General features: G+C 32.4%; 1 protein-coding gene across 1 annotated transcript in view; it reads right to left on the bottom strand.

Annotated features, from left to right (window-relative positions):
- The window catches only part of LOC129987545 (extracellular matrix organizing protein FRAS1-like), a 67,734-nt gene that overhangs the window by 38,360 nt on the left and 7,021 nt on the right, over positions 1 to 22,353 (bottom strand). The window contains exons 3-6 of the mRNA XM_056095513.1: positions 11,820 to 11,973; positions 1,843 to 1,979; positions 1,677 to 1,754; positions 1,433 to 1,516 (exon numbers count right to left, since the gene is read on the bottom strand). Coding sequence (XP_055951488.1) covers positions 1,433 to 1,516; positions 1,677 to 1,754; positions 1,843 to 1,979; positions 11,820 to 11,973 — 453 coding nt within the window. The remainder of the gene's footprint in view (positions 1 to 1,432; positions 1,517 to 1,676; positions 1,755 to 1,842; positions 1,980 to 11,819; positions 11,974 to 22,353) is intronic.

The raw sequence follows: 22,353 nt of genomic DNA, 5'->3' as shown, positions 1-22,353 counted from the left end.
CATAGGATGTTAAAAATGTAAATAAAGACAAAGGTATAAAGATATTCAAAGGAAAAAAGGTTGATACTATAAGTAAAAAACATATTCATATTCAAACATAAAAATTTAAAAAAAATTAATTGATAGAATTTAAAAGAATGTTTTTAGAAATCACCCTAAAAATTATGCATTTCAATAAGAAATCATGCAAATAAAATAAATTGTTCCCAAAGTTATAATTCAAATTTAGTTTATGACTTCCCAATGAAAAAAATTGCACAAAAATTATATTTAACAAGGTAATGCTTTGAACAGGATCTGGTATTTGTAAAAATGATGTTTTTGCAGGAAACATTTTTTTTCCCATCTTGAAGTGTGCTTAAATAAAAGAAATAGCAATTGGAATAATCTATAACTTAAAGTGAACAGATAATATAAACAACGAAGAAAATGAAATGGAATTAATGGCAGGATTTTTTTATGTGAATAAATTGTAAATATTTTCCTTCCATCATTTAATTACTTTCCTATAACATTGATGGTTTTAAATATTACATAGAACTGATATGATTTGTAAAAATTATGTAGCATATTACATTAAATAAAACGTCTCTAATCTAATAAATAAAATGTAAACAAAAATTATGAAAATAAATGAATAGAAATATGATAAATTCAACATTGATGGATCATAATAGAAATTTGTAAATTTAAATTCAGAAAAATTGAATAAAAAAATTAGGACAGCAAGTTATTGGGTTATTTTTAAATTAAAAAAAGCAATTCAAATTTAATATTTAACTTATATAATTAATGAATAAACAAAAATGAACGAAAAAACTAATAAGAAGAATGGTTTTTTTTTATAATTTAAAAAATGGAAAATTATGCGAATAAGCAGTTTTTATAAACAATCTATAAATAACACATGATGTAAAAAATTTTTTATACAACTGTAAAATAAACTGTACAATTTGTTTCTAAGGTATTCAGAGTTTTTTAATACATTGGCTGCCCCGTGAATCGCCAGTGATTCACACCGACCTTCTAATTAGATGATCTCCTTCTCTATTACAATTCAAAGATAGCAGAAAAAGGGGCCATCTAATTAGATATATGGTCCGAATAAAGAGATTGAGTCGTGGCACTAAAAAGTATTAAAAATTATTACACTTTTCGCTGTTTTTATGATTGGCGGTATTATGAAGCAATAAATTATTCTCATGCAATCATTCTGGATACATGTTATGAATATATTTAAATAACAAAATATCATTCAGATACGAAAATAATTTTTAATTTTGATTCCGAATTAAACCCAAAAAATGCGAATTAAAAATTTTCGAATTAATTATATTTCACAGTATTTAGCATTTTCTTATAACATGAATGTAGCTGTTATAAAACACGAATATGGGCATTTAAAGAAAAATAATAATTAAAAAAAATGTACCTCTTTTGGTCCAGGTAACGAGGTACAATCTTTAGTAGCACTTTTATCTTGATCTGTGCAGTCAGAATTACTGTCTGTTGATTTCTGTAATGCAATATTATATATGTATATATCATTAATCTAGTGAATTTTCATAAAATAAATATGTCATTTATCCAGTGAACTTTTATCAAAAAAATATATCATTAATCCAGTGAACTTTCATCAAAAATATATATGTAGCATGTTATCTTCACATACTTACTAATGCGCTATTAGTAGATGAACAGTCAGAAATACATTTAGGACAACATTCACCTGGAACAGTCTTTAGTTTCTTACCCTACAGTGGAAAATAAAAATTGGAAGTTACAAAACAATTTCTTATCATATTTACAGATAAATTCAAAACAAATTAGAAAAACAGCTACCTTTGAGCAAACTATTGATGGACACTGAATAACATATGGGACGATAATTCCATCTTTACATTGGTTCAAAATGCAATCAAGTTGCGACTGCCAGACCTCGTTATGGCTGTATCTAAATGTACCAACAAAGCAGGGTTCTGAAAATAAAAATTTTTAATTAAAACTTCCGAAGGGCAGGTTGGAATACAAGATCACAATAAATATTCTATTGCTGAATTTTCTATTTATAGGTAACAACTTCATAAAATTTTTTAAATAACGCATCTTATTTTACTTTTCGCTTATTTTTTTTTATGGTTGAAGAAAAAATAATAGTTTAAAGCTTACGGATTTTTTTCCTTTATTTATTATTATCATTTTTAAAAAATGGTATTAAGAGGGGATGATTTTGTAAAACATAAATTTTTATACATTATAATAGAAATTAAAATAAAAATGTATTAGGTTTCTTTTCTATATTTTCGATCAGTCTCAACACAGACTACAGTTCAGAAAGTTTGTCAAACGAATTGCACACCATTGTGTATTTGGCATCAATCTTCGCATCGAAGCTTGTTTATTCAAACTCGAGATTTTGACACATCTCCACGAATCAAACCTTCCGATGTTTGAAAAAAAAAATATTTTCGTCATTATAATTGTTAGTTTGTCTATTAGTCTGTCAATAAAGATAACTCCAAAATACTTTGAGCTAGATAGATGAAATTTGGTATATCAAATTAAGATAAAATTCTTAAATGTTTATTGAATTTTGCTCGTAATCCATGCAGAGGAAGTCTGTCTGGCTGCTTGAGTCAAGTGAACTCGATGACTACAAAATGTAAAGAACAACATACATAAACTTTGATACACGGGCTTAAATCTATAATGTAGATTCCTATCGTATTTTGAATCAAATCTGCTGCATGCATGTAATTGCAACAACTGATAAACGCAATGATTTAATTAAATGAAATTTAGTTCACTTTTGGTTTCGATCGATCGAAAAAAGAATTTTAAAAACGCATGTTCACATGACAGATTTAATAGAAATACGAAATTCAAACCAAAGATCTTTTATTTCGTGACTATCTTTCACCAATACCAAACAAGACATTCGCGACCTTACTCGAGGTTTACAATTTTATGTGGAAGGGGAGGGGGTAAGTCATATCACTGACTCTCCGACCCTCCCGAAAGCACACAGATAAAGAAAACTGAATGACCGGATCGCCACAACAGCAACATTGGCGGGAATTGTGGTCGAGTCCTAAGGGCCATCACCGGCCACGGTACAACCCTTCCCGAAGGAAGTACGTCCCGTCATCGATGGAAGGAGCCAGATTCCTCACCTGTTTGTGTACCCACCAGGGTGGCGAGATCCAACCACCATACTAGAAGTATCTCATCCTCTTTTCGAGGTGCCCACTCGGGGCTGATGGGAGAGGTATGAGAACTTGATCAGAGAGCACGCAGGAAAGTTTTGAGGAGATCATGTGGTCTATTTATTATTTTTTTAGTGTATAAGAGTATTAACTATACAGAGGATGAGTAAAAAATGTGGTGTCCCCTTAATTCAGTGGAAACTTAAAGCTTTTACATTAAATGGGGACTTTAGGTTTCTACATTCAGTGGGAATTTCAATGAAACACCATCACATAAGATTTTAAAAAACTAAGTATGGCTTTTAATTTTAATTTGACAAGAGAATTAAAGAAATTTACTTCTTTCTGTAAAGGACTGCCCCTCATAAAGAGAGATATGAAGGAACAGAGGAAAATTCTCTCATGAAGTATGAAATGTTAAGGTTTTGAGTTTGGGATAGAAAAGGATCTCCACTATGAAGCCATAACGTTAAACTACAAAGCCATTGTTGATGTGCAATCTCCAGAAATTCTTTGTTTCAGGATCTGAAACTCTCGCACTTTCTTACAATTTAAAATCACGAAGGGGTGATATGCTGTAGGATGCGCTAATTTGCGAAATTTGTTGTCAGCCTTCATCTTCACTTCCATTCCATTAGACGCAATTTTTTTCCATCTCACATCAGTTTGGAAAAATAAACGCTTCTTAGCGCATGCGCATAGGCTACAAGGGTTTCCATATCTGAGTAATTCCAGTAATAATAAAAGAGAAAGTGTGTATCAATTCGCGCTTTACAGGCCAGATTGTTTAATTTAGAGATGTTAAATTTGGAACGGACTAATTTTGGAGGATTGAAAAATGCTCTTTCCAGTGGTATTTTTGAAATTTTATTTCGAATTTTAATTAATTAAGCATTAGGCCAAATTTTGGCGTAATCTGTGACAATTAATTAAATTATATAATTGCAAAAAATTATATTTTAAAATTGAAAGAAACTGTTCTTTGTTTATGATACAGATTTAGAAATCGTACAGCATTTTGCTAAATTTTGACCATTTGCTAAATTTTTTGCACAATTTTCCACAATACATTTCGTTAATAAAATGAATTTCAAATCGTTTCCATTATCTCCATTTAACACCGCGATTTTCTTCCATATTTTAAAGTTGAGGAATAAAGGTTTTCGGTATTATTTGTGCAGTTTAACTGTGAAATAAGAAAGTCAAATTCCAGCAGCGCAAAAGGAAATATACTAATTATAAGATGGATTATCCACTGAGTTAAGCTTTTAATGCCATAAAATGGCATTGGGTTCAACTCCATTATGAATTTTCTTGCACACAATCAACAGAACAATCTATTAAAATAGCACAAATTTAATGCCTTATTCATTTTTAATGCCAAATCATGTTCAAAAATATTTTGTAGGGGAAATCCTAAAAATCCAAGTTATGTATAAGAGATTTAAAGGGGCTTCTTGCTCTTGTGTACAGCCGACCTCTCCGTCAACACTGAACGAAGCAGTATCGACAGAGATTTAAGGGGATATAGGATCTTTAAAAGTTAAATTTTTTTTTTTTTATCATTTTGCCTGATAGCCGAAACCCATCTGAATATTTTTTTATATTGCACACATGTGTTCATTAATTAATTTAAAAGATGTAGTTAAAAACGTGAAAGCGTGACACGTTTGACTTTCCACTCAGAAACGTTTACTTAAAAGTTATTTTTCTCATTACTACATTTGCAGAGCTTGCGCGCAGGATTAAACTAAAGTGGTTCATCATATCAATATGAAAATTTCCAGGTATGCCTATACACACATAGTAAAGAAAATCATGCAAAATCAAATGTAAACCTTTTTTTTTCAATGCTTGCAAATATATTAAAAATGTTATGTTTTTTAAAAAAAGAGTTATCATATTTTATCAACATAAAAAAGTAAAATAATTCCAGTAAATCTTTTAAAATATTCATCACACTGCATGATTATCAAATTAGGTTCTTTGGTAGTACGTTGGTATAATATTTATTAGCATAAGTTGCTTATTTTCTGAAAAACTTTGCGCGCAAGCAAATTATGTCTTCGGCAATTTATATGGAATGTGATTTTTTTATATATTTTAATTAATGAAAAATATTTCACTGACTTAAAAATTCATAATTATAAGAATAAATGTCTTGTAAAATTACGGTAAAAATCTAAGAATCTTTTCTTGCGTAAGGTAAAGTCACATTTTACCAACTTTCGAGGTCTGTTTTAGTTGTTAAAGGTCTTATAGCTCCTTAAATGAATTTAAATACAACAAGTATCCTTCAAGTCAAGATCAAGATACAAAATTAGCTTCATAATCTTTCAATTTCCGTGTTCCTGTTTGTGATGTTTCAGGATATATCTATGTAAAGTGGCAAAAAGTTTGGGACACACAAGTTGATAACAAACTACATGCTATTCAACCAAAAATAAATACTTGGTCAGTTTTATCGAACCGATGTGCAGATGTAAAATTAATTCGTCTACCCATTGGACATACAAGGTATACACATAGACATTTGCTATATGGTGAACGGGCCCCTCATTGTATGAACTGTGGAGGGGTCAATTCTACTGCACATATTCTTACTCAATGTCCTAATTTTACTTTTGATCGTTTAACTCTCTTTCATTCACCTATTTTAAATTTACAGGACCTGGTGGGTGAGAAACCTCACTCAAACATTTTAACTCTTTAAAAGCCATTGTTTTTTTTCATAGCGTTTAAAATTTGAGATTTATTTTTATTCTTGTGACAAATCGTTATAAATCATAGATCTTCTTGACGTTTTACAATGGAACCGTTTAAAAATCTTTGTGATGGCACAGCTTGTCCTAAACTGGACCTAGCGCCAAAAAACCTAAACCATATCAAACCACGTCTATAAAACAACCAATTTTTACAATGAACATGAAATCTGTATGATCCTCCAGGATTTGGAGAGCAAAATTAAAAAAGAAATCTGAATTAGGGTATTAATTAATTTATTATTGCTTAAAAAGAATTCTGAAAAATAATCACACTCCTTCAAATGGATAGAGAAATTCTTCAGCTTCATAACAAACGATCGAGAGCGAGAGGGTCATTTTTCACAAGAAGATATAAATAAGTTTTATTACAGAAGAGCTAATTAGTTTTGATGCTCAAATAAATACTTGTGTAAAAAACAGAGGACATAAACTACTTTATAATTAAGCAGATACTTTTTCGACTTTGAAAGATAGGCTTCATTATTATCACGCATATTTCATTAAAGATAAATTCAGCTATTTTAAGTAGTGTCAATTAAGAAGAAACATAGCAATCTTATTCAAAAGTAACACATAATAAAATCATGCATTTTATTTTAAAAAGTGATACTGATTATGTTGAAATGAATAAGTATATCATTAAGTTAAACTTTACAGTATTATCTGTTTGTAGAAGCAAACTCTTTTGATTTTCTACAAACGCATACACTGATGTTTATACTAGAAATATATATTTTAAAAACAATTCTTCAATATTCTATTTTTAATTTCTAAACTATATTGAAATGCCGTATGTTGTAGGAGCGTTGATTTGTTGTGATGCATTGGAAAGATGAAAACTTGAATTAATCAGAGAATTTAACAAGCATTGGAATCCTTAAAGTTTTTGAGTATGGATAAATAGGGAATTTCTGACAAACCTAATCGATAGGTGAGAATTGGATTTATGCAAATCTTTTCTTCAAAAATCTTGCGTAGCTTCTTTGTTAAAATTGAGAGGTAAAGGAAGAAAATCCTCTAAATTTGTACAGCTATTTATATTTAATTAGATATAAATATTATCTTTTAAAAAATTTAATGTATAAGCTCTGCGTTACGACTTAAACATTAAATCTTATGATCTGAATCAATACTAGAGTTCAACAGGCTCGGATCTGAGTTTTTTAACATGCGGCACCGCATGAGTTTTTTAGGTACGCGCTCGAGGATTTGTAGTAAAATTCAGAGGGAGGGGCACTCGTTATAACTACAAAAACTTTTATTATTTAGCTTATAAAACTTCGATAGGATAATATTCATATTGTTACGAATCTGCGATGCGGCTTCCCAGCATACTGGGTTCCATACAGGGGTGTTTGTGGGACCCCAAAAAATCCCCGGAAACTTTTACGGACTTACTACCGGCATTTTGGAGTTTCGAGAAGGGGGGGGGGGAGAAATGAAAAATTACAATTATGAAGTATTGAATGACCTAATTATAAAAGTTCAATGAATTACTTTTTTTGCAAAATTAATAACCATAAATTTTCAAACATATAAACTACTACATTTTATGCAAATCTTTTAAATTACCTGAATTAATTCTTTTAAAAAAAATTATCTAATTTCTGCTGCTTTTTTTTTTATTTTCTGATGTTTGTGGGCTTGTCTTTCTTTTGTGGTGAACTTCATAATTGCAGGAAGGTTGACTTTTATTTTCCTCATTTACAGTTGAAGAAATTTCCTCGAGAACTGCACATGCAGAGGTAGAAGCAGTTTGCTTTTCTGCTAATGTAGAAGGTTTTTCAGAGACTTTTATAGGTGACTCATCTGAAATACATGTTTTTAAGTCCTCTTGATATGTTTTCCAACTTCTGTTCATATTCAGTAAGAGATCTTTGTGAATTGGATCAGTCATTGGATTTTTTGAGCCATATTTTTCACATGAGGTTTCTTTAGAAGCCATTAAATCATATTTAATAGTCTGCACTGCATCTAGGGAATCAATCTTAAGAGAGGTTCTATAGTCAGTGACAAGTGCATCCATTAAGTTGAATGCACTTTCCACTAATGGGCCATGGAAGCAGCTAAGGCAGGCTTTAACCAATTTAGCCAATGTAGGATACTTATAATCATTTGTGAAATCATCTTTTAAATTAAAAACTTTAGACCAATATTTATCAATTGTACACTTGACTTGATTTCCACTTTCATCAGATGTGTAGAGCATTTCTTTGGTGATATCAATATCACTCTGGTATAACCTTATTTCAGCTTCTACTTTTGACTTTTCATTATCACTAAAAATATGGGACATAAAAGATGATAATTTTTCAAAAGCTAATATTGTACTGGTTTTACCTCTTAGCTCTGGATCTAATGCTGTAAAACTAATTAGATATGAATTTTTAAGGGGTAATTTCTGTTTCATATGCTGAAATTTCTAAATGAAATTCTCTTGCGTACATAAATAAAAAAATATTTCAATAAGCGAAACGAAAAATTTACACGTGCATCAATAAATGAAACGAAAATTTTACACAGCGGAGAAAAAAAAGTTGCGAAGCGATCAATGACAAATAGCTGATACGGCGAAAAATCCCCCTTCTCTACTTATTGGCGCCACGCCAGTAGAGATAAGACCTTTGAACCCAGAGTCACGTTATCGCACATCTGGTCGAACGAAGTCTCCCCCTTTTTTTTCTGCCGCGCCTACTTGCCGAAAAGAATCCAGAAGAGAATGTCCGAGAACCGGGGGAATGAGTCATAACTCGCAATAAGGAAAGAACAAAAAAGAAGTTTTTTCCCCCTTTTCACGCATTATCACTGCCTTTGGAGAAAGAAAGGAAAAGTTTTCACCACACACACTGACCTTGCGTTTTCTGCTTTAAAAGCAAACAAAATTACCCAGATCAAAATAAATAATTCATTATTATTCCTACTTCCTTTTGAACGACGATCCCCGGAAATTCCGGGGATCGAAGTTCAAAATCCCCGGAATTCCGGGGTTTCCCCGGAGCACAAACACCCCTGTCCATAGGAGGTCCCAGAGCTTGGCGACGAATTGGGCGACTTTGGCGCCAAAATGGATTATACCCGAAACATCTAGAATTTTCCCGATCCGTCCAGTAGGAACGGAGATACGCCTCGAACGTTCCTGATTGGTTGAGAGGCTTCTAGCCCCGCCTCCTAAGACCTATAAAAGGAGCTGCAGCTGCCAGGGAGCGGTGGTGAATTGAGCTGTGAAACAGACGGTGAATTGAGTCGCGAGCCAGTGGAGTCGAACAGTAGTTGGAACCGACGGAAAGAACTGGCCTTCCAGAGATAAGCGGAGCAGCGACGGAGTGAAGCTAGTGCTGAACTAAGCTGTGTGCTACTGTCTGTAGTAGAGTCTGTTGTATGCTGCTGTTTATGCTGTTTTGTATGCTGCACATCTCGGCTGAAGATAATCGTCTTCTGTGCTGTATATAGTTGTCGTCTTTGTGCTGCCCTGTGTGTCTTCGTGTAAATAAACGTCGTTGTTTTATTTTCTACTGCCGCCTGCTGATTGAGTGTTCTCCACACCATATAACTCCCACTATCCAAACGAACCCCCTGAAATTTCGTAACAATATAATGGCAATTTCATTTATTTTAATGCACTTGAAATCTTCAGGATTTTAAAGACGAATAATCACGACAATTTCACATCTTATCAACTGAGTGATAGCAGCTTGAAATTGTTAATGCAAACACCTATCAGAATTGGCGCATGGTGGACTGCTGAATGAATATAGGTGTGAAAGACAAGCTTGGGGCGAATAAAGGAAGTGGAAAAGAGGGCTTAGTTTAGTTATATTAACGGCCCGTTGTAAAGCAACACTAGGGCTATTTTGGGACGGACCTCGTAATTTTGAACCACGGTCAGATGACGAGGACGACACCTGAGCTGGCATCCCCCTCTCCACACCACACCACAATAGCGGGAGGACGTCTGGCAAGACGGATTTAACGTGCAACACGACGGTTCTTCGGTGGAATCTGGTCTCGAACCTGAAACCCTACTGCTCACAAGCCGAGACCTTACCACTAGGCCACCGCGGCCGTGGAAAAGAGGTGGGGGGGGGGCTTGAGAAGAAGAGTTGGTTAGGTATTCATTGAAGGACTTAAACTGAAGCTGATGTAAAATGCGCGTATCAAGATCGAACCAAATTGTCGAACTAAAAATGGAACAGCGTGGTGTGTCACAAGTGCATTGGTGTGCCCACTGTCCCAAGTGCAAGTGCGCTATTTTTCAATTCTAAAATATAGTTTAATACAGATCCTGGAATAGGAATGGCAAAGAGATGAAATGACTTTAAAAAGATGGAACAAAAACTTTCTTAAAATTTACAGATTTTGACACATTCAGTTTTGCGGGTTTTGTTTACAGAATAGAAAAGCAGTCAGTCACAAAAATGTATGAATTTTCAAATCGAAAATTCCTGTACAGCATTTGTAAAATTGATTACATTTTTATAAATTCTTTGTTCATTTTAAATCGCCTTGTCAGGGATAGATAATATGCTCAATTTAAATAGAACCCTTTTTTTAGACGAAAAACAATACGATTTCTGTTGCCAGTGGCTTAATAAGTTGAAATGTCGTCCAGGACATGGCTTTACTTTTTCGTTCTTAAGAGTCATTCGATTTGTGTTGAAAGAGCCAATAGCAACACAAAATGCTAGTGAAATGATTAGCAGCTAGAAGAACACCGACAGCAACTGGCACTGCACACAGAACTTCCATGTCCAAAAATGTCGAATAAAACATTTGCGACACTTTTACTCATAATTTCCCCAAAGATGGGGAGAAAATCGGAAGAGAACCAGAGATACTGTGTAGTGGCTATCTGTTATCAATGTACTTCGATCTTTCTAATCACTTCTAAGAGATTATGTATTACTAATTGCTCTTCGAACCCAAATTGGATGTACGAGCTTTAACCAGAATCAGCTATAAAAAATGGCATAACATTTTTTTTTTTTTTGCAAGAGTACAGAAGGCCCTCTCCACCGCTTTTTAACACACGTTGTTTGGTCACCATGGTTCTCCCTCAAAATGATAGCCTGGGATTTCAAACTCCTCATCGTTTCCCATTGTTACGCCATTGCTTTTAAGAAATCCGCCTATTGCAACATTTCTAAAGATATGACTCCCAGAAAATTTCTGCATAAGAGTTTTGCAGTAAGAAGAAGCATGATTTTGGACTAGTTCTGAAATTGATCACGGTTTAAAGAAGGAAGAAATGGTGATGGGAGAGAGTTGGAGTTTACATTTTCTTATTACGGTCTAAATATTGAAGATATATTGACAGAAAGAAAAAATAATTGCCTTATCGTAATAAATAACTATCTTACAAATTTGTTGGTTTATTATCTGCCATCTCTTAGTCGTTAATTCCACTAATAGACAAAAACATCGCAATATAAGTTTAATTTTTTTTTTCCACCAAAAACAAGGCGACTCTATGGTAGAGACTCGGCTTCGAGACCGAAGACATGTCAGGTCGATAACCAGTTCCATGGAAAATCCGTTTCCATGGCAGAGTGTCAGTTCGAAGACCGGATACTAGCGAGATCAATAATCGATTCCAATTCGTCTTATATACGAATAATATAAATAGACTAAATCTAAACAACAACAGCAACAAAAAATTCTGTCCCGCTTGCCGAAAAGAAAGTTTTGTTCTATGCAACATCCAGTAAATAGTGCAAAGATATTATTAAAATTATAAAATAAATGAAAATTTAAAAGAAAATATCATCATGACATTTCCTGAAGATTCCATTTTAATGAATTATCAGAAAATATACATTGCTAAAGTGAAGTACTCAAGTAACGGACTTACTTTTCAATGGATCGCATTGCGGGCAACAGTTGTTTTTAGGTGCAGGAATTTCTGCAGCACTGCAGTCAATTACTGGGCAAGCAACTCTTGTGCAAGTCACATTTTTAGCATAGCAGTGGCACACATTGCAAGCTGAATTCCATATTTCTCCGTCCTTTGAGAGGAAAAAAAAAATCAAAAGAATTAATATTATTTTTAAATGACTCAATAATAATAAAAAAAGGTTTCAGAAAATTTTATCTGAATCTCAAATTAATCATTAATCAAAATGTTAATATTTTTCTGCACTATCTTTGGAGCATATTATAGTATAAAAATATTTATTCGTCATTTAAAAATTAAAAATAATAAAAATTTCTCATTAATACCGATTTTATTGACACACAAATGCAATTTTTCTCTAATTTTAATAAATGAAAAAATATTTTAAATAATTTAGCAATCTGCTATTTTTGTAACTGAATTTACATTTACGCACGTTGCGATGGTGTTAAAAAAGCTACATACATTTTATGTACAAGTTAAGGCTGCTGTTTAATTAAAAAACAATTTTAAAAGTAAAATAAGATAGAATCAAGTTTAAAATATTATCATCATTAGTGAAATTAGGCCTTTTGAAATTCAAGGTAACTCAAAATAAAGCATTAAAAAATAAATAAATTTAGCTTCGCATTTCAATTTTTTTTAAAATTTAATCAATATGCTAATAATTTAGTTTAGTTAAAAAATTATTTTTTAGTAGCTTTGTAAAAATACATGTTTTTAATTTTTAGTGATGATGATGATGATGTCGTGTTCGCGTTACCACGGAAGAGGAGGGCAGTAGCTTCTGAGGGTAAAGACTTCTGAGCACCCGAGGGCAGAAGTCTGACTTCTAACTCATATGAAGATGAAACTCACACATTCGCTTGCACAACCCCTTTTTACAGGGAGGCACATTCACACATCTTACAGATAGAACACAGATGAAGAACAACCATGCCCGAACCGGGATTCGAAACCGGGACGCTCAGATCACGGGGAAGATGCGCTACCCCCATGCCGGCTTTAATTTTTAATATGCATATAAAAAAATGACTGAAGTAAAAAAAAATTTCTTTAGAATTTAACGATAATAAGTAATATAAATGACTTGAATTGCTATGATAAATTATAAGGAAGTCATAAACTTCAAAAAAAAAATTATCATTTTATAGGACCAGTCAAATGGAACATAACACAACCATTTAAATTACTATTATTATTGAATATTATAACTAATTATATTTTAATTCATTTAATTATTATTTCATTAATTCAATGTATATTGTAGGTCTTATATTTCATTATTCATAAAAATTGTATTTCTTGAAATTTATTTATTTGACAACTAGATTAATATTTTTTAATCAACCTGTCTACGGTGCTCTTTAGCCCAGAAGCCCTAGGCAGCTGCCTAATTTAGTTAATCAGAAATTCGCCATTTATTATTATTATGCTAAAACGTTTTAGACTAGATTTTTTTACATACTCCAGGAAGCGAACATCTCAGTTCTTTCACAAGTTTCGGATTGCAGAGCATTCTTCCCACGCCTGTCGCGTTTATAGTGAAACTAGAAAATAAATTACATAACTTCCTAATGCTGCAGGCTCTTATCTATACCATCATTTTTTTTTTGCGACGTGTATTTAAGAGGGAAGGGGCGCGAGAAAGTTGAACTCGACCTTCAGACGTGCCGCCAAACATATCACGGAAATTTATTTACGGCAGACTTTAAGGCACAAGGCAGTGTGTATATTTTATAATTCATTACATAAAGGGGTGCCTTTCATTCGCTTAAAAAAAGTTTCAATTTGCGATTCCTGCATTTTGGAGATTTGGAGAAGGTGACCTTTCCGATGTGATGGTTACGTTTTGGTTTAGCCGTTTATTCTGTCAGGAAAAGTTTAAATTTGTATTTCTGGAGAACCAGAATGGTGACTATGAAAGGAAAAGAATCATTATAAAATCAAGATATGAAATTAGAGAGTCGATAGTCAAAAAGGTTTTACAGTTGATCTTGAATTAAATTACAAGCTTTAAATTTTGATCTTCAATTTTAAATAATGATTGACCTGGCTATTAATTAAAGAAATCTCAATGATATTCAGGTAGAGAATTGATTTTACTTATGATTCCAAAATATGTGTAAATGCTTTTCATTTTGTAATTTTACTTTCTCATATAGGATGACTACAAAAGAAAATATTGTAATCTATTTAAAAAAATTCTAATTCGAGAATTGGATGAATCAACGATTCAGATCTTCCGGCTACGAAAAATACATTTTTGGAATATGCTTTTATATTTGTCATTAAAAACCATCCCTTAAAAATGCTTTGAACTAGAATGATGAAATTTGGAAGGCAATCCAAATTTATAAATTTCAGCCAAATTTTGAAAGAAATTCATTTCAGGAAGTCTGTCAGTCCGAGAGCAAGTGAACACGATAATTGCAAAATACATTGAGCCGGGTGCATAAAATTCGTTAAACAGTTTTTAAATGTAAATTTGCATCAAATTTTAAACCAAATCTGTCCACAGGTTTACTATCTGTCGGTGTGTAATTTTGCATGCATGCAAACGCGATTGCTCGAAAAGGCTTAAAAATACGAATATATATATATATATATGACTTACAAATCTGAAATTCGGCATGTGGTCTTAGTAATAAATTTATAGACCTATGTCAAATTTATATTTTCATCGGCCATCGTAAATTTGTCCAAAATGCATACCCGATTTTTCCTCACTATATTGCGATGCATTAAACACTCATTTCAAGGATTGTAAAAATAAAAATCTGGGACACAATGCATTTATGGCTGTACTCCAAATTCACAATTTTTATGTCTGGTGGTAAACGTATCGCTTTTTTTTTTTTTTTTTTTTTTTTTTATGGAATATGAGATGACAAAACAACCATGTTGGCTGGTTTGATCCGGAAAAGATTTTTAGGAATTTATATATTTATGTTTTAATTTAATTATTGCAAACACCTTACAAAATGTTTTTTTTTTCCTCTTTCCTTATGTAACATCAAGACCTGGTGGTAAACACAAAGCTACGGGATAGAGAAGTGATTTCTCTAAAAGCTCACAATGTACACCGACCTGTTGATGATGTTGTTTCTTATGGCACTTGCCATAGACAAGCCCGCTGTTATGAAGACAGCGATTTTAAGCCGGTGGGGGAGTGTCTCTTACTTTTATAGTAGCGCCAACTAGGGCCAAGAGTACGACTTTGCTACTCACGAATCACTCATTCGCTTGCACAACCCCTTTTTACAGGAGGGCACATTCACACATCTCACAGATAGAACAACCCTGCCCAAATCCGGACTCGAACCCAGGACGCCCAGATCACGGGGAAGACGCGCTACCCCTATGCCAGGACACCGGCCTGATTAGCGTTTAATCCGATGTTGTGAAATGTTCTTCTGCTACTATGGTGTGGTAGTTTGGAGATAAAATATGGAGATGTCGTACTTGTAATCATACCAAAGCTCTAAATTACAATTCAAAATAGCATTTCCGCTGCTTAAAAGTGTTTCATTAAAATGACTAAATTTAAGTTAGTCCGTTTCTCAAACGGTCTCTTGAATAATTTCATGCACTTTAAAATAAGATGGTTGGCACATTGATGAATAATCAAACAATGTTTCCATGTTTGATTATTCATCAATGTGTTCATAAATGATTCCTTTCAATAAAGCGGTCATGAATGGAGCGGCTAGTTTAAACAGCAGCAAGAGGTGATCTCATTCCCAAGCAAAGTGCATTCTTTTTGCAACGGCTTCTAGTTTTTGAGTTTAAAGCTAACGACAAAGGCGTTTGGGATTTTTTTCCCCTTTCTACAAGTAGTGTTAGACGTGCTTCAAAAGAGCAGGGATGGAAAGAAAAAAAAAAAAAAAACGAGTGATAAGAAATGTATAGCCTCGTAGCTTAAAAGTGGCGGCTTTCTGTCTTAAAGCCTTTGATCAATTTATTCCTCTGAAAAAAAGAGAGTAATTAAAACATAAACATTATTTAAAACATGATGCAAAGACAGTAACAGTTCTACTACGATATCTTCCAAGAAGCATAGATTTCATATAATGAGGCTAAACAAAGACATTTCTCAAACAGCATGAAAGTTTTCATCATACACTTTTTTATTCGAGTTAAACATGTTAAACACTATTTTAATAAAATTTGGAATGAACTAACTAGGCTATAGAAGATAGTATGTCATTTTTGAATAAGGGCAGCTAGAAGTCTAAGCGAATGGAGTAATCATAGGAGATGCTCAGGGTCTGGTGCAGCTACTGCGAAACAATAATTAAAAATTCATTTCATTATTTGCTTATTTAAACTCAGTTCGTTTTCTAGTCCTTTGTAAGAAATGATTATAAAAAAAATATATTAAAGATTTTATGCTAATCAAGAATGATTTTCTAATTATTTTTTAACTGCTTATCTAAGATCAAAAAACACTTAGGATTTAACTGAATTTCAATAAGAAAGTATTTTTTTTAATATACAATTCACAATGAATTTTTGCGATTCATTATATATATATATATATATATATATATATATCATAAGCATGATAGGATAGATAAACTCACCACAGGGTGACGTGAAAAAATAAATCAATTTTCTAAAAATTATTATTTAGGAGCAATCAAATTGTGAAGATTAATCAAAATTTTAAATAGAATTTTCTGACAATAATAGTACCTCCTTTATATACTTCATGATTTGATTTATTTTTTAAAAGTTGGCAAGAAGAGTTCTACCTTTTCCAACATAACTAATATCCAGTTTCATACTTTATTACCTGTGAATATTATTATACCGTGCGTAAACTAATATGCATGTCATGGTAAGATAAGCAACAGTAGCAATACAAGATTCAGGGTCCCTATTTTTCATCCGAATTGCAAAAGTTCTATACTTTTTACTAGTCGCCTTTGACGACCAATTGGTTTGTCAGGAATGTTGGCTACATTTAATTTCAAATAAATCATTTAGATGTCTATCTTCATCTGTGATTCCGCATAATTGTCAGACATTAAAGCCGTGGTATTTAAAGTGGCTTACTTAAGTTCTATTTATTGTGTATGTGCACTTTTCAAATGGGGATCAATCCTGTAACATTATAGCACAATAAAAATTTAAATATCCGGTTCTTCTATTTCTTCTAACTTTTGTGATATTGTAACTTCACTTTTTTTTTATTCATCTTGTAAGACACACTTAAACAGAATCCTTCATCTTTAGTTTTCAGCAATGGAAGAAAATAACGTGATTAGATATTTGATAAAACAATTAAAATAGTTTGAATTTCAGGTCAACAACATAATCTACTGTTGGAAATTAGGCAAAAATTAAAAAAAGAATGCCAAAATTGAGAAAAAATCTTTACGACTATAAATCATCATTGGTATCATAACTTTAAAAAAAAAAATTGAAATTGTATAAAATTTATTTTTGTGCAATACTATTTTCGGAACCTATTTCGAAAAACCATATAAATTCAGCTTAATTTTTAATTAATAAAAAATATAATTAAAATTAAAAAAAACGTTCGTAGGCGCATTCACAATTTCCAAATTGTATATGTCCAAAATTTGGTTGCTGGAGGTCAAATTTAATTTCTGTAAAAGCAATTTTTTAATAGTATATATTACGACAAACTGAAATAACATTTTACTGAGGGTGCCTTATCTAAAGTTGATTTTTGTGTCACACATATAGGGTAAAAAAAAAAAGGAAATTCAAATTTTTAAAATTTAATATTTGCTTTATTTAAAACAAAATTTTTAAAAAGTTATCAAATATAAAGTTTATAAGGACTGCTGGTTTATAAGAAAACTGGCTCATAAAAGTAACGTTTAAAAACTTAAGCAATATTTAATTTTTATTTGAATATGTTAAAGTATATTACTATAATAAATCAAATGAAAGCACAGAATTAAATAATTCTGAAAACAGAAATAAAAACTGTTTATAAATTTAGAGGGCGTCGGGACATTTTACTGCTTTGCCTAATTAATAACCCGATCTTGACTAAAGAAATTATACGCCCCTGACTACGCCCCAGATTGACCGGGGCAGATTTGCATTTTTATTATAATAGACCAAAAAAGTGTCCCGCTTTTCAATCACATGTACCAGATAGTCCCGAATTTTATTTTCATTTACAAAGTTCTAGATTTAACTATTGAATTAAACTTTTATTTCGATAAAAATGTAAACTTCTCAACCTATATATTTTTTCTATATGTTTAAAGTTCCCTCTTAACTTCTCTTTTTTTTTTCTTTTTTTTTTTGTATGTTTAAAGAGACCAGAGAGTCCAGAATAATCGGTTTCGATTTTACATTTTGTCGAGGAATGTAAAATATATCTTGAATTTAAGAGCCCTAATAAATACTCACTTTCTAAACCTTTAAATTTCATAATAAAAAAAAATAATTTCAAAAAAAAAATAGTTTTAAAAAAAAAACCTTTATGAGAATTCTCTTTTGTGCTCTTTATTGTATATATAATAATGTTGAAATATGAAAGTACCACATGAATATATGAAATCAATATATGAAGGTAACACATGAATGCAATATGATATAAATTATTTAAAATGCCAAAATTCAATCAATAGGATCAAATTATTGAATGGATACGCCATAAAAACAAATATGGAAATGTTGAGTGCCAAACATACAAGTTAGTATTTACTGAGCAAATGCACACAGTCTTTTAATTATCCGTTTCCTAATGGCCTCTTATAAAACAAAGTTACACATATTAGTATTGGCTTCAGCTTCACGGGCAGTCGAAATGATAAAACAGAATGAATCAAAGTCATGTTTAAATAATTAATTAAGAACGCTAAATTTAGAATCATGGTTATCAGCAAGACGATAACGCGGTCATCTTTTACAGTGTTTACGAAAACGTCAGCAATCACAAGACGCATAATTCATATGTAATGTGATACCTTTTCGCCAATTATGTCATTTAAATTGGCCCAGCTTCCGAACTATCAGAGCGTAACACACCATAGTTCATGCAAATATTTCGTCACTCTTCAGATCTCGCCAACGAAGAAAAAAAGAACCCTAAAAAGACTAAGAGATAGGCCAATAACTAGCCTTCCTATTTAGCAATATCTGCCGCATGAAACCTTATACGGTTATCTTTTTATGAAGATGGATATTCTTTTTTTTTTCTCTTTCTTTCTTGCGCGCTTTTTCCTGTTTCGTTCGCGTTTTCCACGAATGAGAAGACCTTTGAACTGCTGTCCCTAGACTCCTGAAGAATGTTATACTTGAATATCGTATTGCAATTTAGTGGAAGTGACGCCATGAGTCAAAATATGAGGCGTAAAAAAAGGATTGCATAGCTAAAAGAGTCATGGACTGATATCTGTTTTAGAGCTTATATGTTCACACAGTGAAGGAGTTTCGATGAAATGTGTGTCAATTCTTTTTTAACATTGGTAATGAACGACTCAAATGGGATTTAAACTTTTTTAATTTGCGACTTCTTTCTATATGGAAGAACTTGTCTTGATACTTTTTCTATCCAAAAATTTTTGTTACGACTCTGAAACTGGTAAATAAATGATAAAACGAAATGTTAAAGAGTGACAAATAAATAAAAAAAAGCCTTTAATATTTTTATTTATTAATATTCGAAGAATATGAAAGAAAAATAAGCTTGAAGTTTAGTGACTTCCATATTGGACGACTATAATAGGGATAATTTTAATGACACCACATAAAGCTTTTATTTTACTTAGTTTGATATTTTAACCGAATTTAATGAATATGTTCTCTTTTCAGTTGCTTTATCTTTCTTTGTTGCTATAATTACATTTCATTTTTTTTAAAGAGCAGAGGAATAGTTAGTTATTATAAAATGGTAGTCGATGCTATTTTTGGCGGAAGAATGGTGGTAAATAACAAGTATGACAGCTTGAGAGAGTAATATAATAAATAAATTATCATTTCAATATTTCAAATAATATACATTATAATATATTCTGAGACTATGAATTTTTTAAATAAACTGCACTCAGTTCAAAGATTGCTATTTTATATACATTATAATATATTTTGCGATTATAAATTTTTTAAAAATAAACTGGAGTTAATTCAAATATTGCTATTTTATATAATTTTGCGTTTAATATAATTTTCTTTCATTTGAACCCGTGCGAGTAATCTCCAAGAAACTTTCTCTCATACTCTCTAATAAATATACTTGCAAATTATTATAGTCTGTGTATTTTCTGTAGGCGGTTCAAGGTCACATTTTCTACCTCGTTATTGGTTGTCTGGTACCAGTAACGCGGTAGAAAACGTGACCTTGAACAGCCTACAGAAAATATACAGACTATAACCGCATGCCATTGTGAAAAATAGAGCTTAATATAGTGCGATCTTTGGGTGTTAATCACTAGCATGTGGTTAATACAAAAGTACCAGAAAACTGAAATGCAATTTGGGCTTCTTATTTCCCCGAGTGAACCCGAGTTTTTCCGAATCGAGTGAAACCAAAAATTGACAATGAACTATAATTGTAGTCAGAAAATCATACACTGAATTTCATATATTTAAATCATTGAATTTTTTGAATTATCGCATTTATATGCTTGTGAAAATATGGACCAGCTGACAGTCAATCCCTAGACGGATTAGGTTCCAAATTTGACAAGGATTTATATTTTAGATAAAAAATCCATGCACCAAATTTTATCCGCCGAGTTCTCTCCATTTTATAATCACAGTGTTCACTAACACTCGGACAGGACTCCCTGTAAATGGATTTGGTTCCAAATTTGACAAGGATTTATATTTTAGATACAAAATCTTTGCACCAAATTTTACTCATCTAGTTCTCTTTGTTTGATAATTATCGTGTTACCTTATATTCAGATACGCAAACAGACAAATGGATATTTTCTGCAAATGGATTGCGTTTCTACTAAAATCTACAGTAGAGATCACATACAAAATTTTATCCATCTAGCCAAAAGCATTTTTGTTATTGTGTTCACAGACATATTTCAAAAACTGTTTTTCAGACTCAAGGAAATCTGAAACGTACAAATTCATTAAAATTTTGAAATCAAATTTTTTGACAGTTACAATATTTTTTCTCTTTGTATATACGAGAAAGTAAAAAGATTCAGAAGTTCGTTAAAATCTGCTTTCTATATTTATTTTAGAAAATAACTTTCGTAAATTAGAAAAATTAACCAGACAAACAGATGAAAACAACAGGATTACTTTGGAGGGAAAAGGTGATAGCTAATTTAAAATGAAATCGGACTATTTTCACAGATTTTGTAATGACTGATTAGGAATTTTCTCATTTTAATAATAAACAAACATATTTAATTAAATATAATTATTTCTAATTTTAATTAAAAATATTAAACTGATTTTCCTTTTTCATGGGCGTTATGAACAAAGAGGAAAGCCTTAAGGTCCTTAAATTTGTAGTGAAAGCTTATAAGTCAGTTAACAGTTACGCTACACAGACAATTGCTTTTGTATTGTGGTCTTGTTACTCGGCTGCGAACCACAAGGTCTCAGATTCTATCCTCGCTCATATCAATCCGCCACATTGGTGACCTCGGACGATGAACCTTCAACCTTCGTACAGCTGTTGTAGCGTCATCTACCCACAGCAACCCAAAGCCGCCAGATTCACTTGATGCAGCAACCCAAAGTCGTCAGACTCACTTGACGCAAAAGGGTTAAGGCACATTAAACTCAAGAGCCATGATACATCACCACTCATCAGCCATATCGTTCGTCTCACCCCCGCCTCACTGGAAGAAGAGTCTGTGGAGAAAACTTATAAGCCAGTTAACAGTTACGCTACACAGACAATTGCTTTTGTATTGTGGTCTTGTTACTCGGCTGCGAACCACAAGGTCTCAGATTCTATCCTCGCTCATATCAATCCGCCACATTGGTGACCTCGGACGATGAACCTTCAACCTTCGTACAGCTGTTGTAGCGTCATCTACCCACAGCAACCCAAAGCCGCCAGATTCACTTGATGCAGCAACCCAAAGTCGTCAGACTCACTTGACGCAAAAGGGTTAAGGCACATTAAACTCAAGAGCCATGATACATCACCACTCATCAGCCATATCGTAAGTCTCACCCCGCCTCACTGGATGAAGAGTCTGTGGAGAAAACTTATAAGCCAGTTAACAGTTACGCTACACAGACAATTGCTTTTGTATTGTGGTCTTGTTACTCGGCTGCGAACCACAAGGTCTCAGATTCTATCCTCGCTCATATCAATCCGCCACATTGGTGACCTCGGACGATGAACCTTCAACCTTCGTACAGCTGTTGTAGCGTCATCTACCCACAGCAACCCAAAGCCGCCAGATTCACTTGATGCAGCAACCCAAAGTCGTCAGACTCACTTGACGCAAAAGGGTTAAGGCACATTAAACTCAAGAGCCATGATACATCACCACTCATCAGCCATATCGTTCGTTTC

Source organism: Argiope bruennichi, chromosome 10, assembly GCF_947563725.1.
Source record: "Argiope bruennichi chromosome 10, qqArgBrue1.1, whole genome shotgun sequence".
Classification (NCBI taxonomy): domain Eukaryota; kingdom Metazoa; phylum Arthropoda; class Arachnida; order Araneae; family Araneidae; genus Argiope; species Argiope bruennichi.
This window is presented reverse-complemented; position numbering and strand designations above follow the sequence as displayed.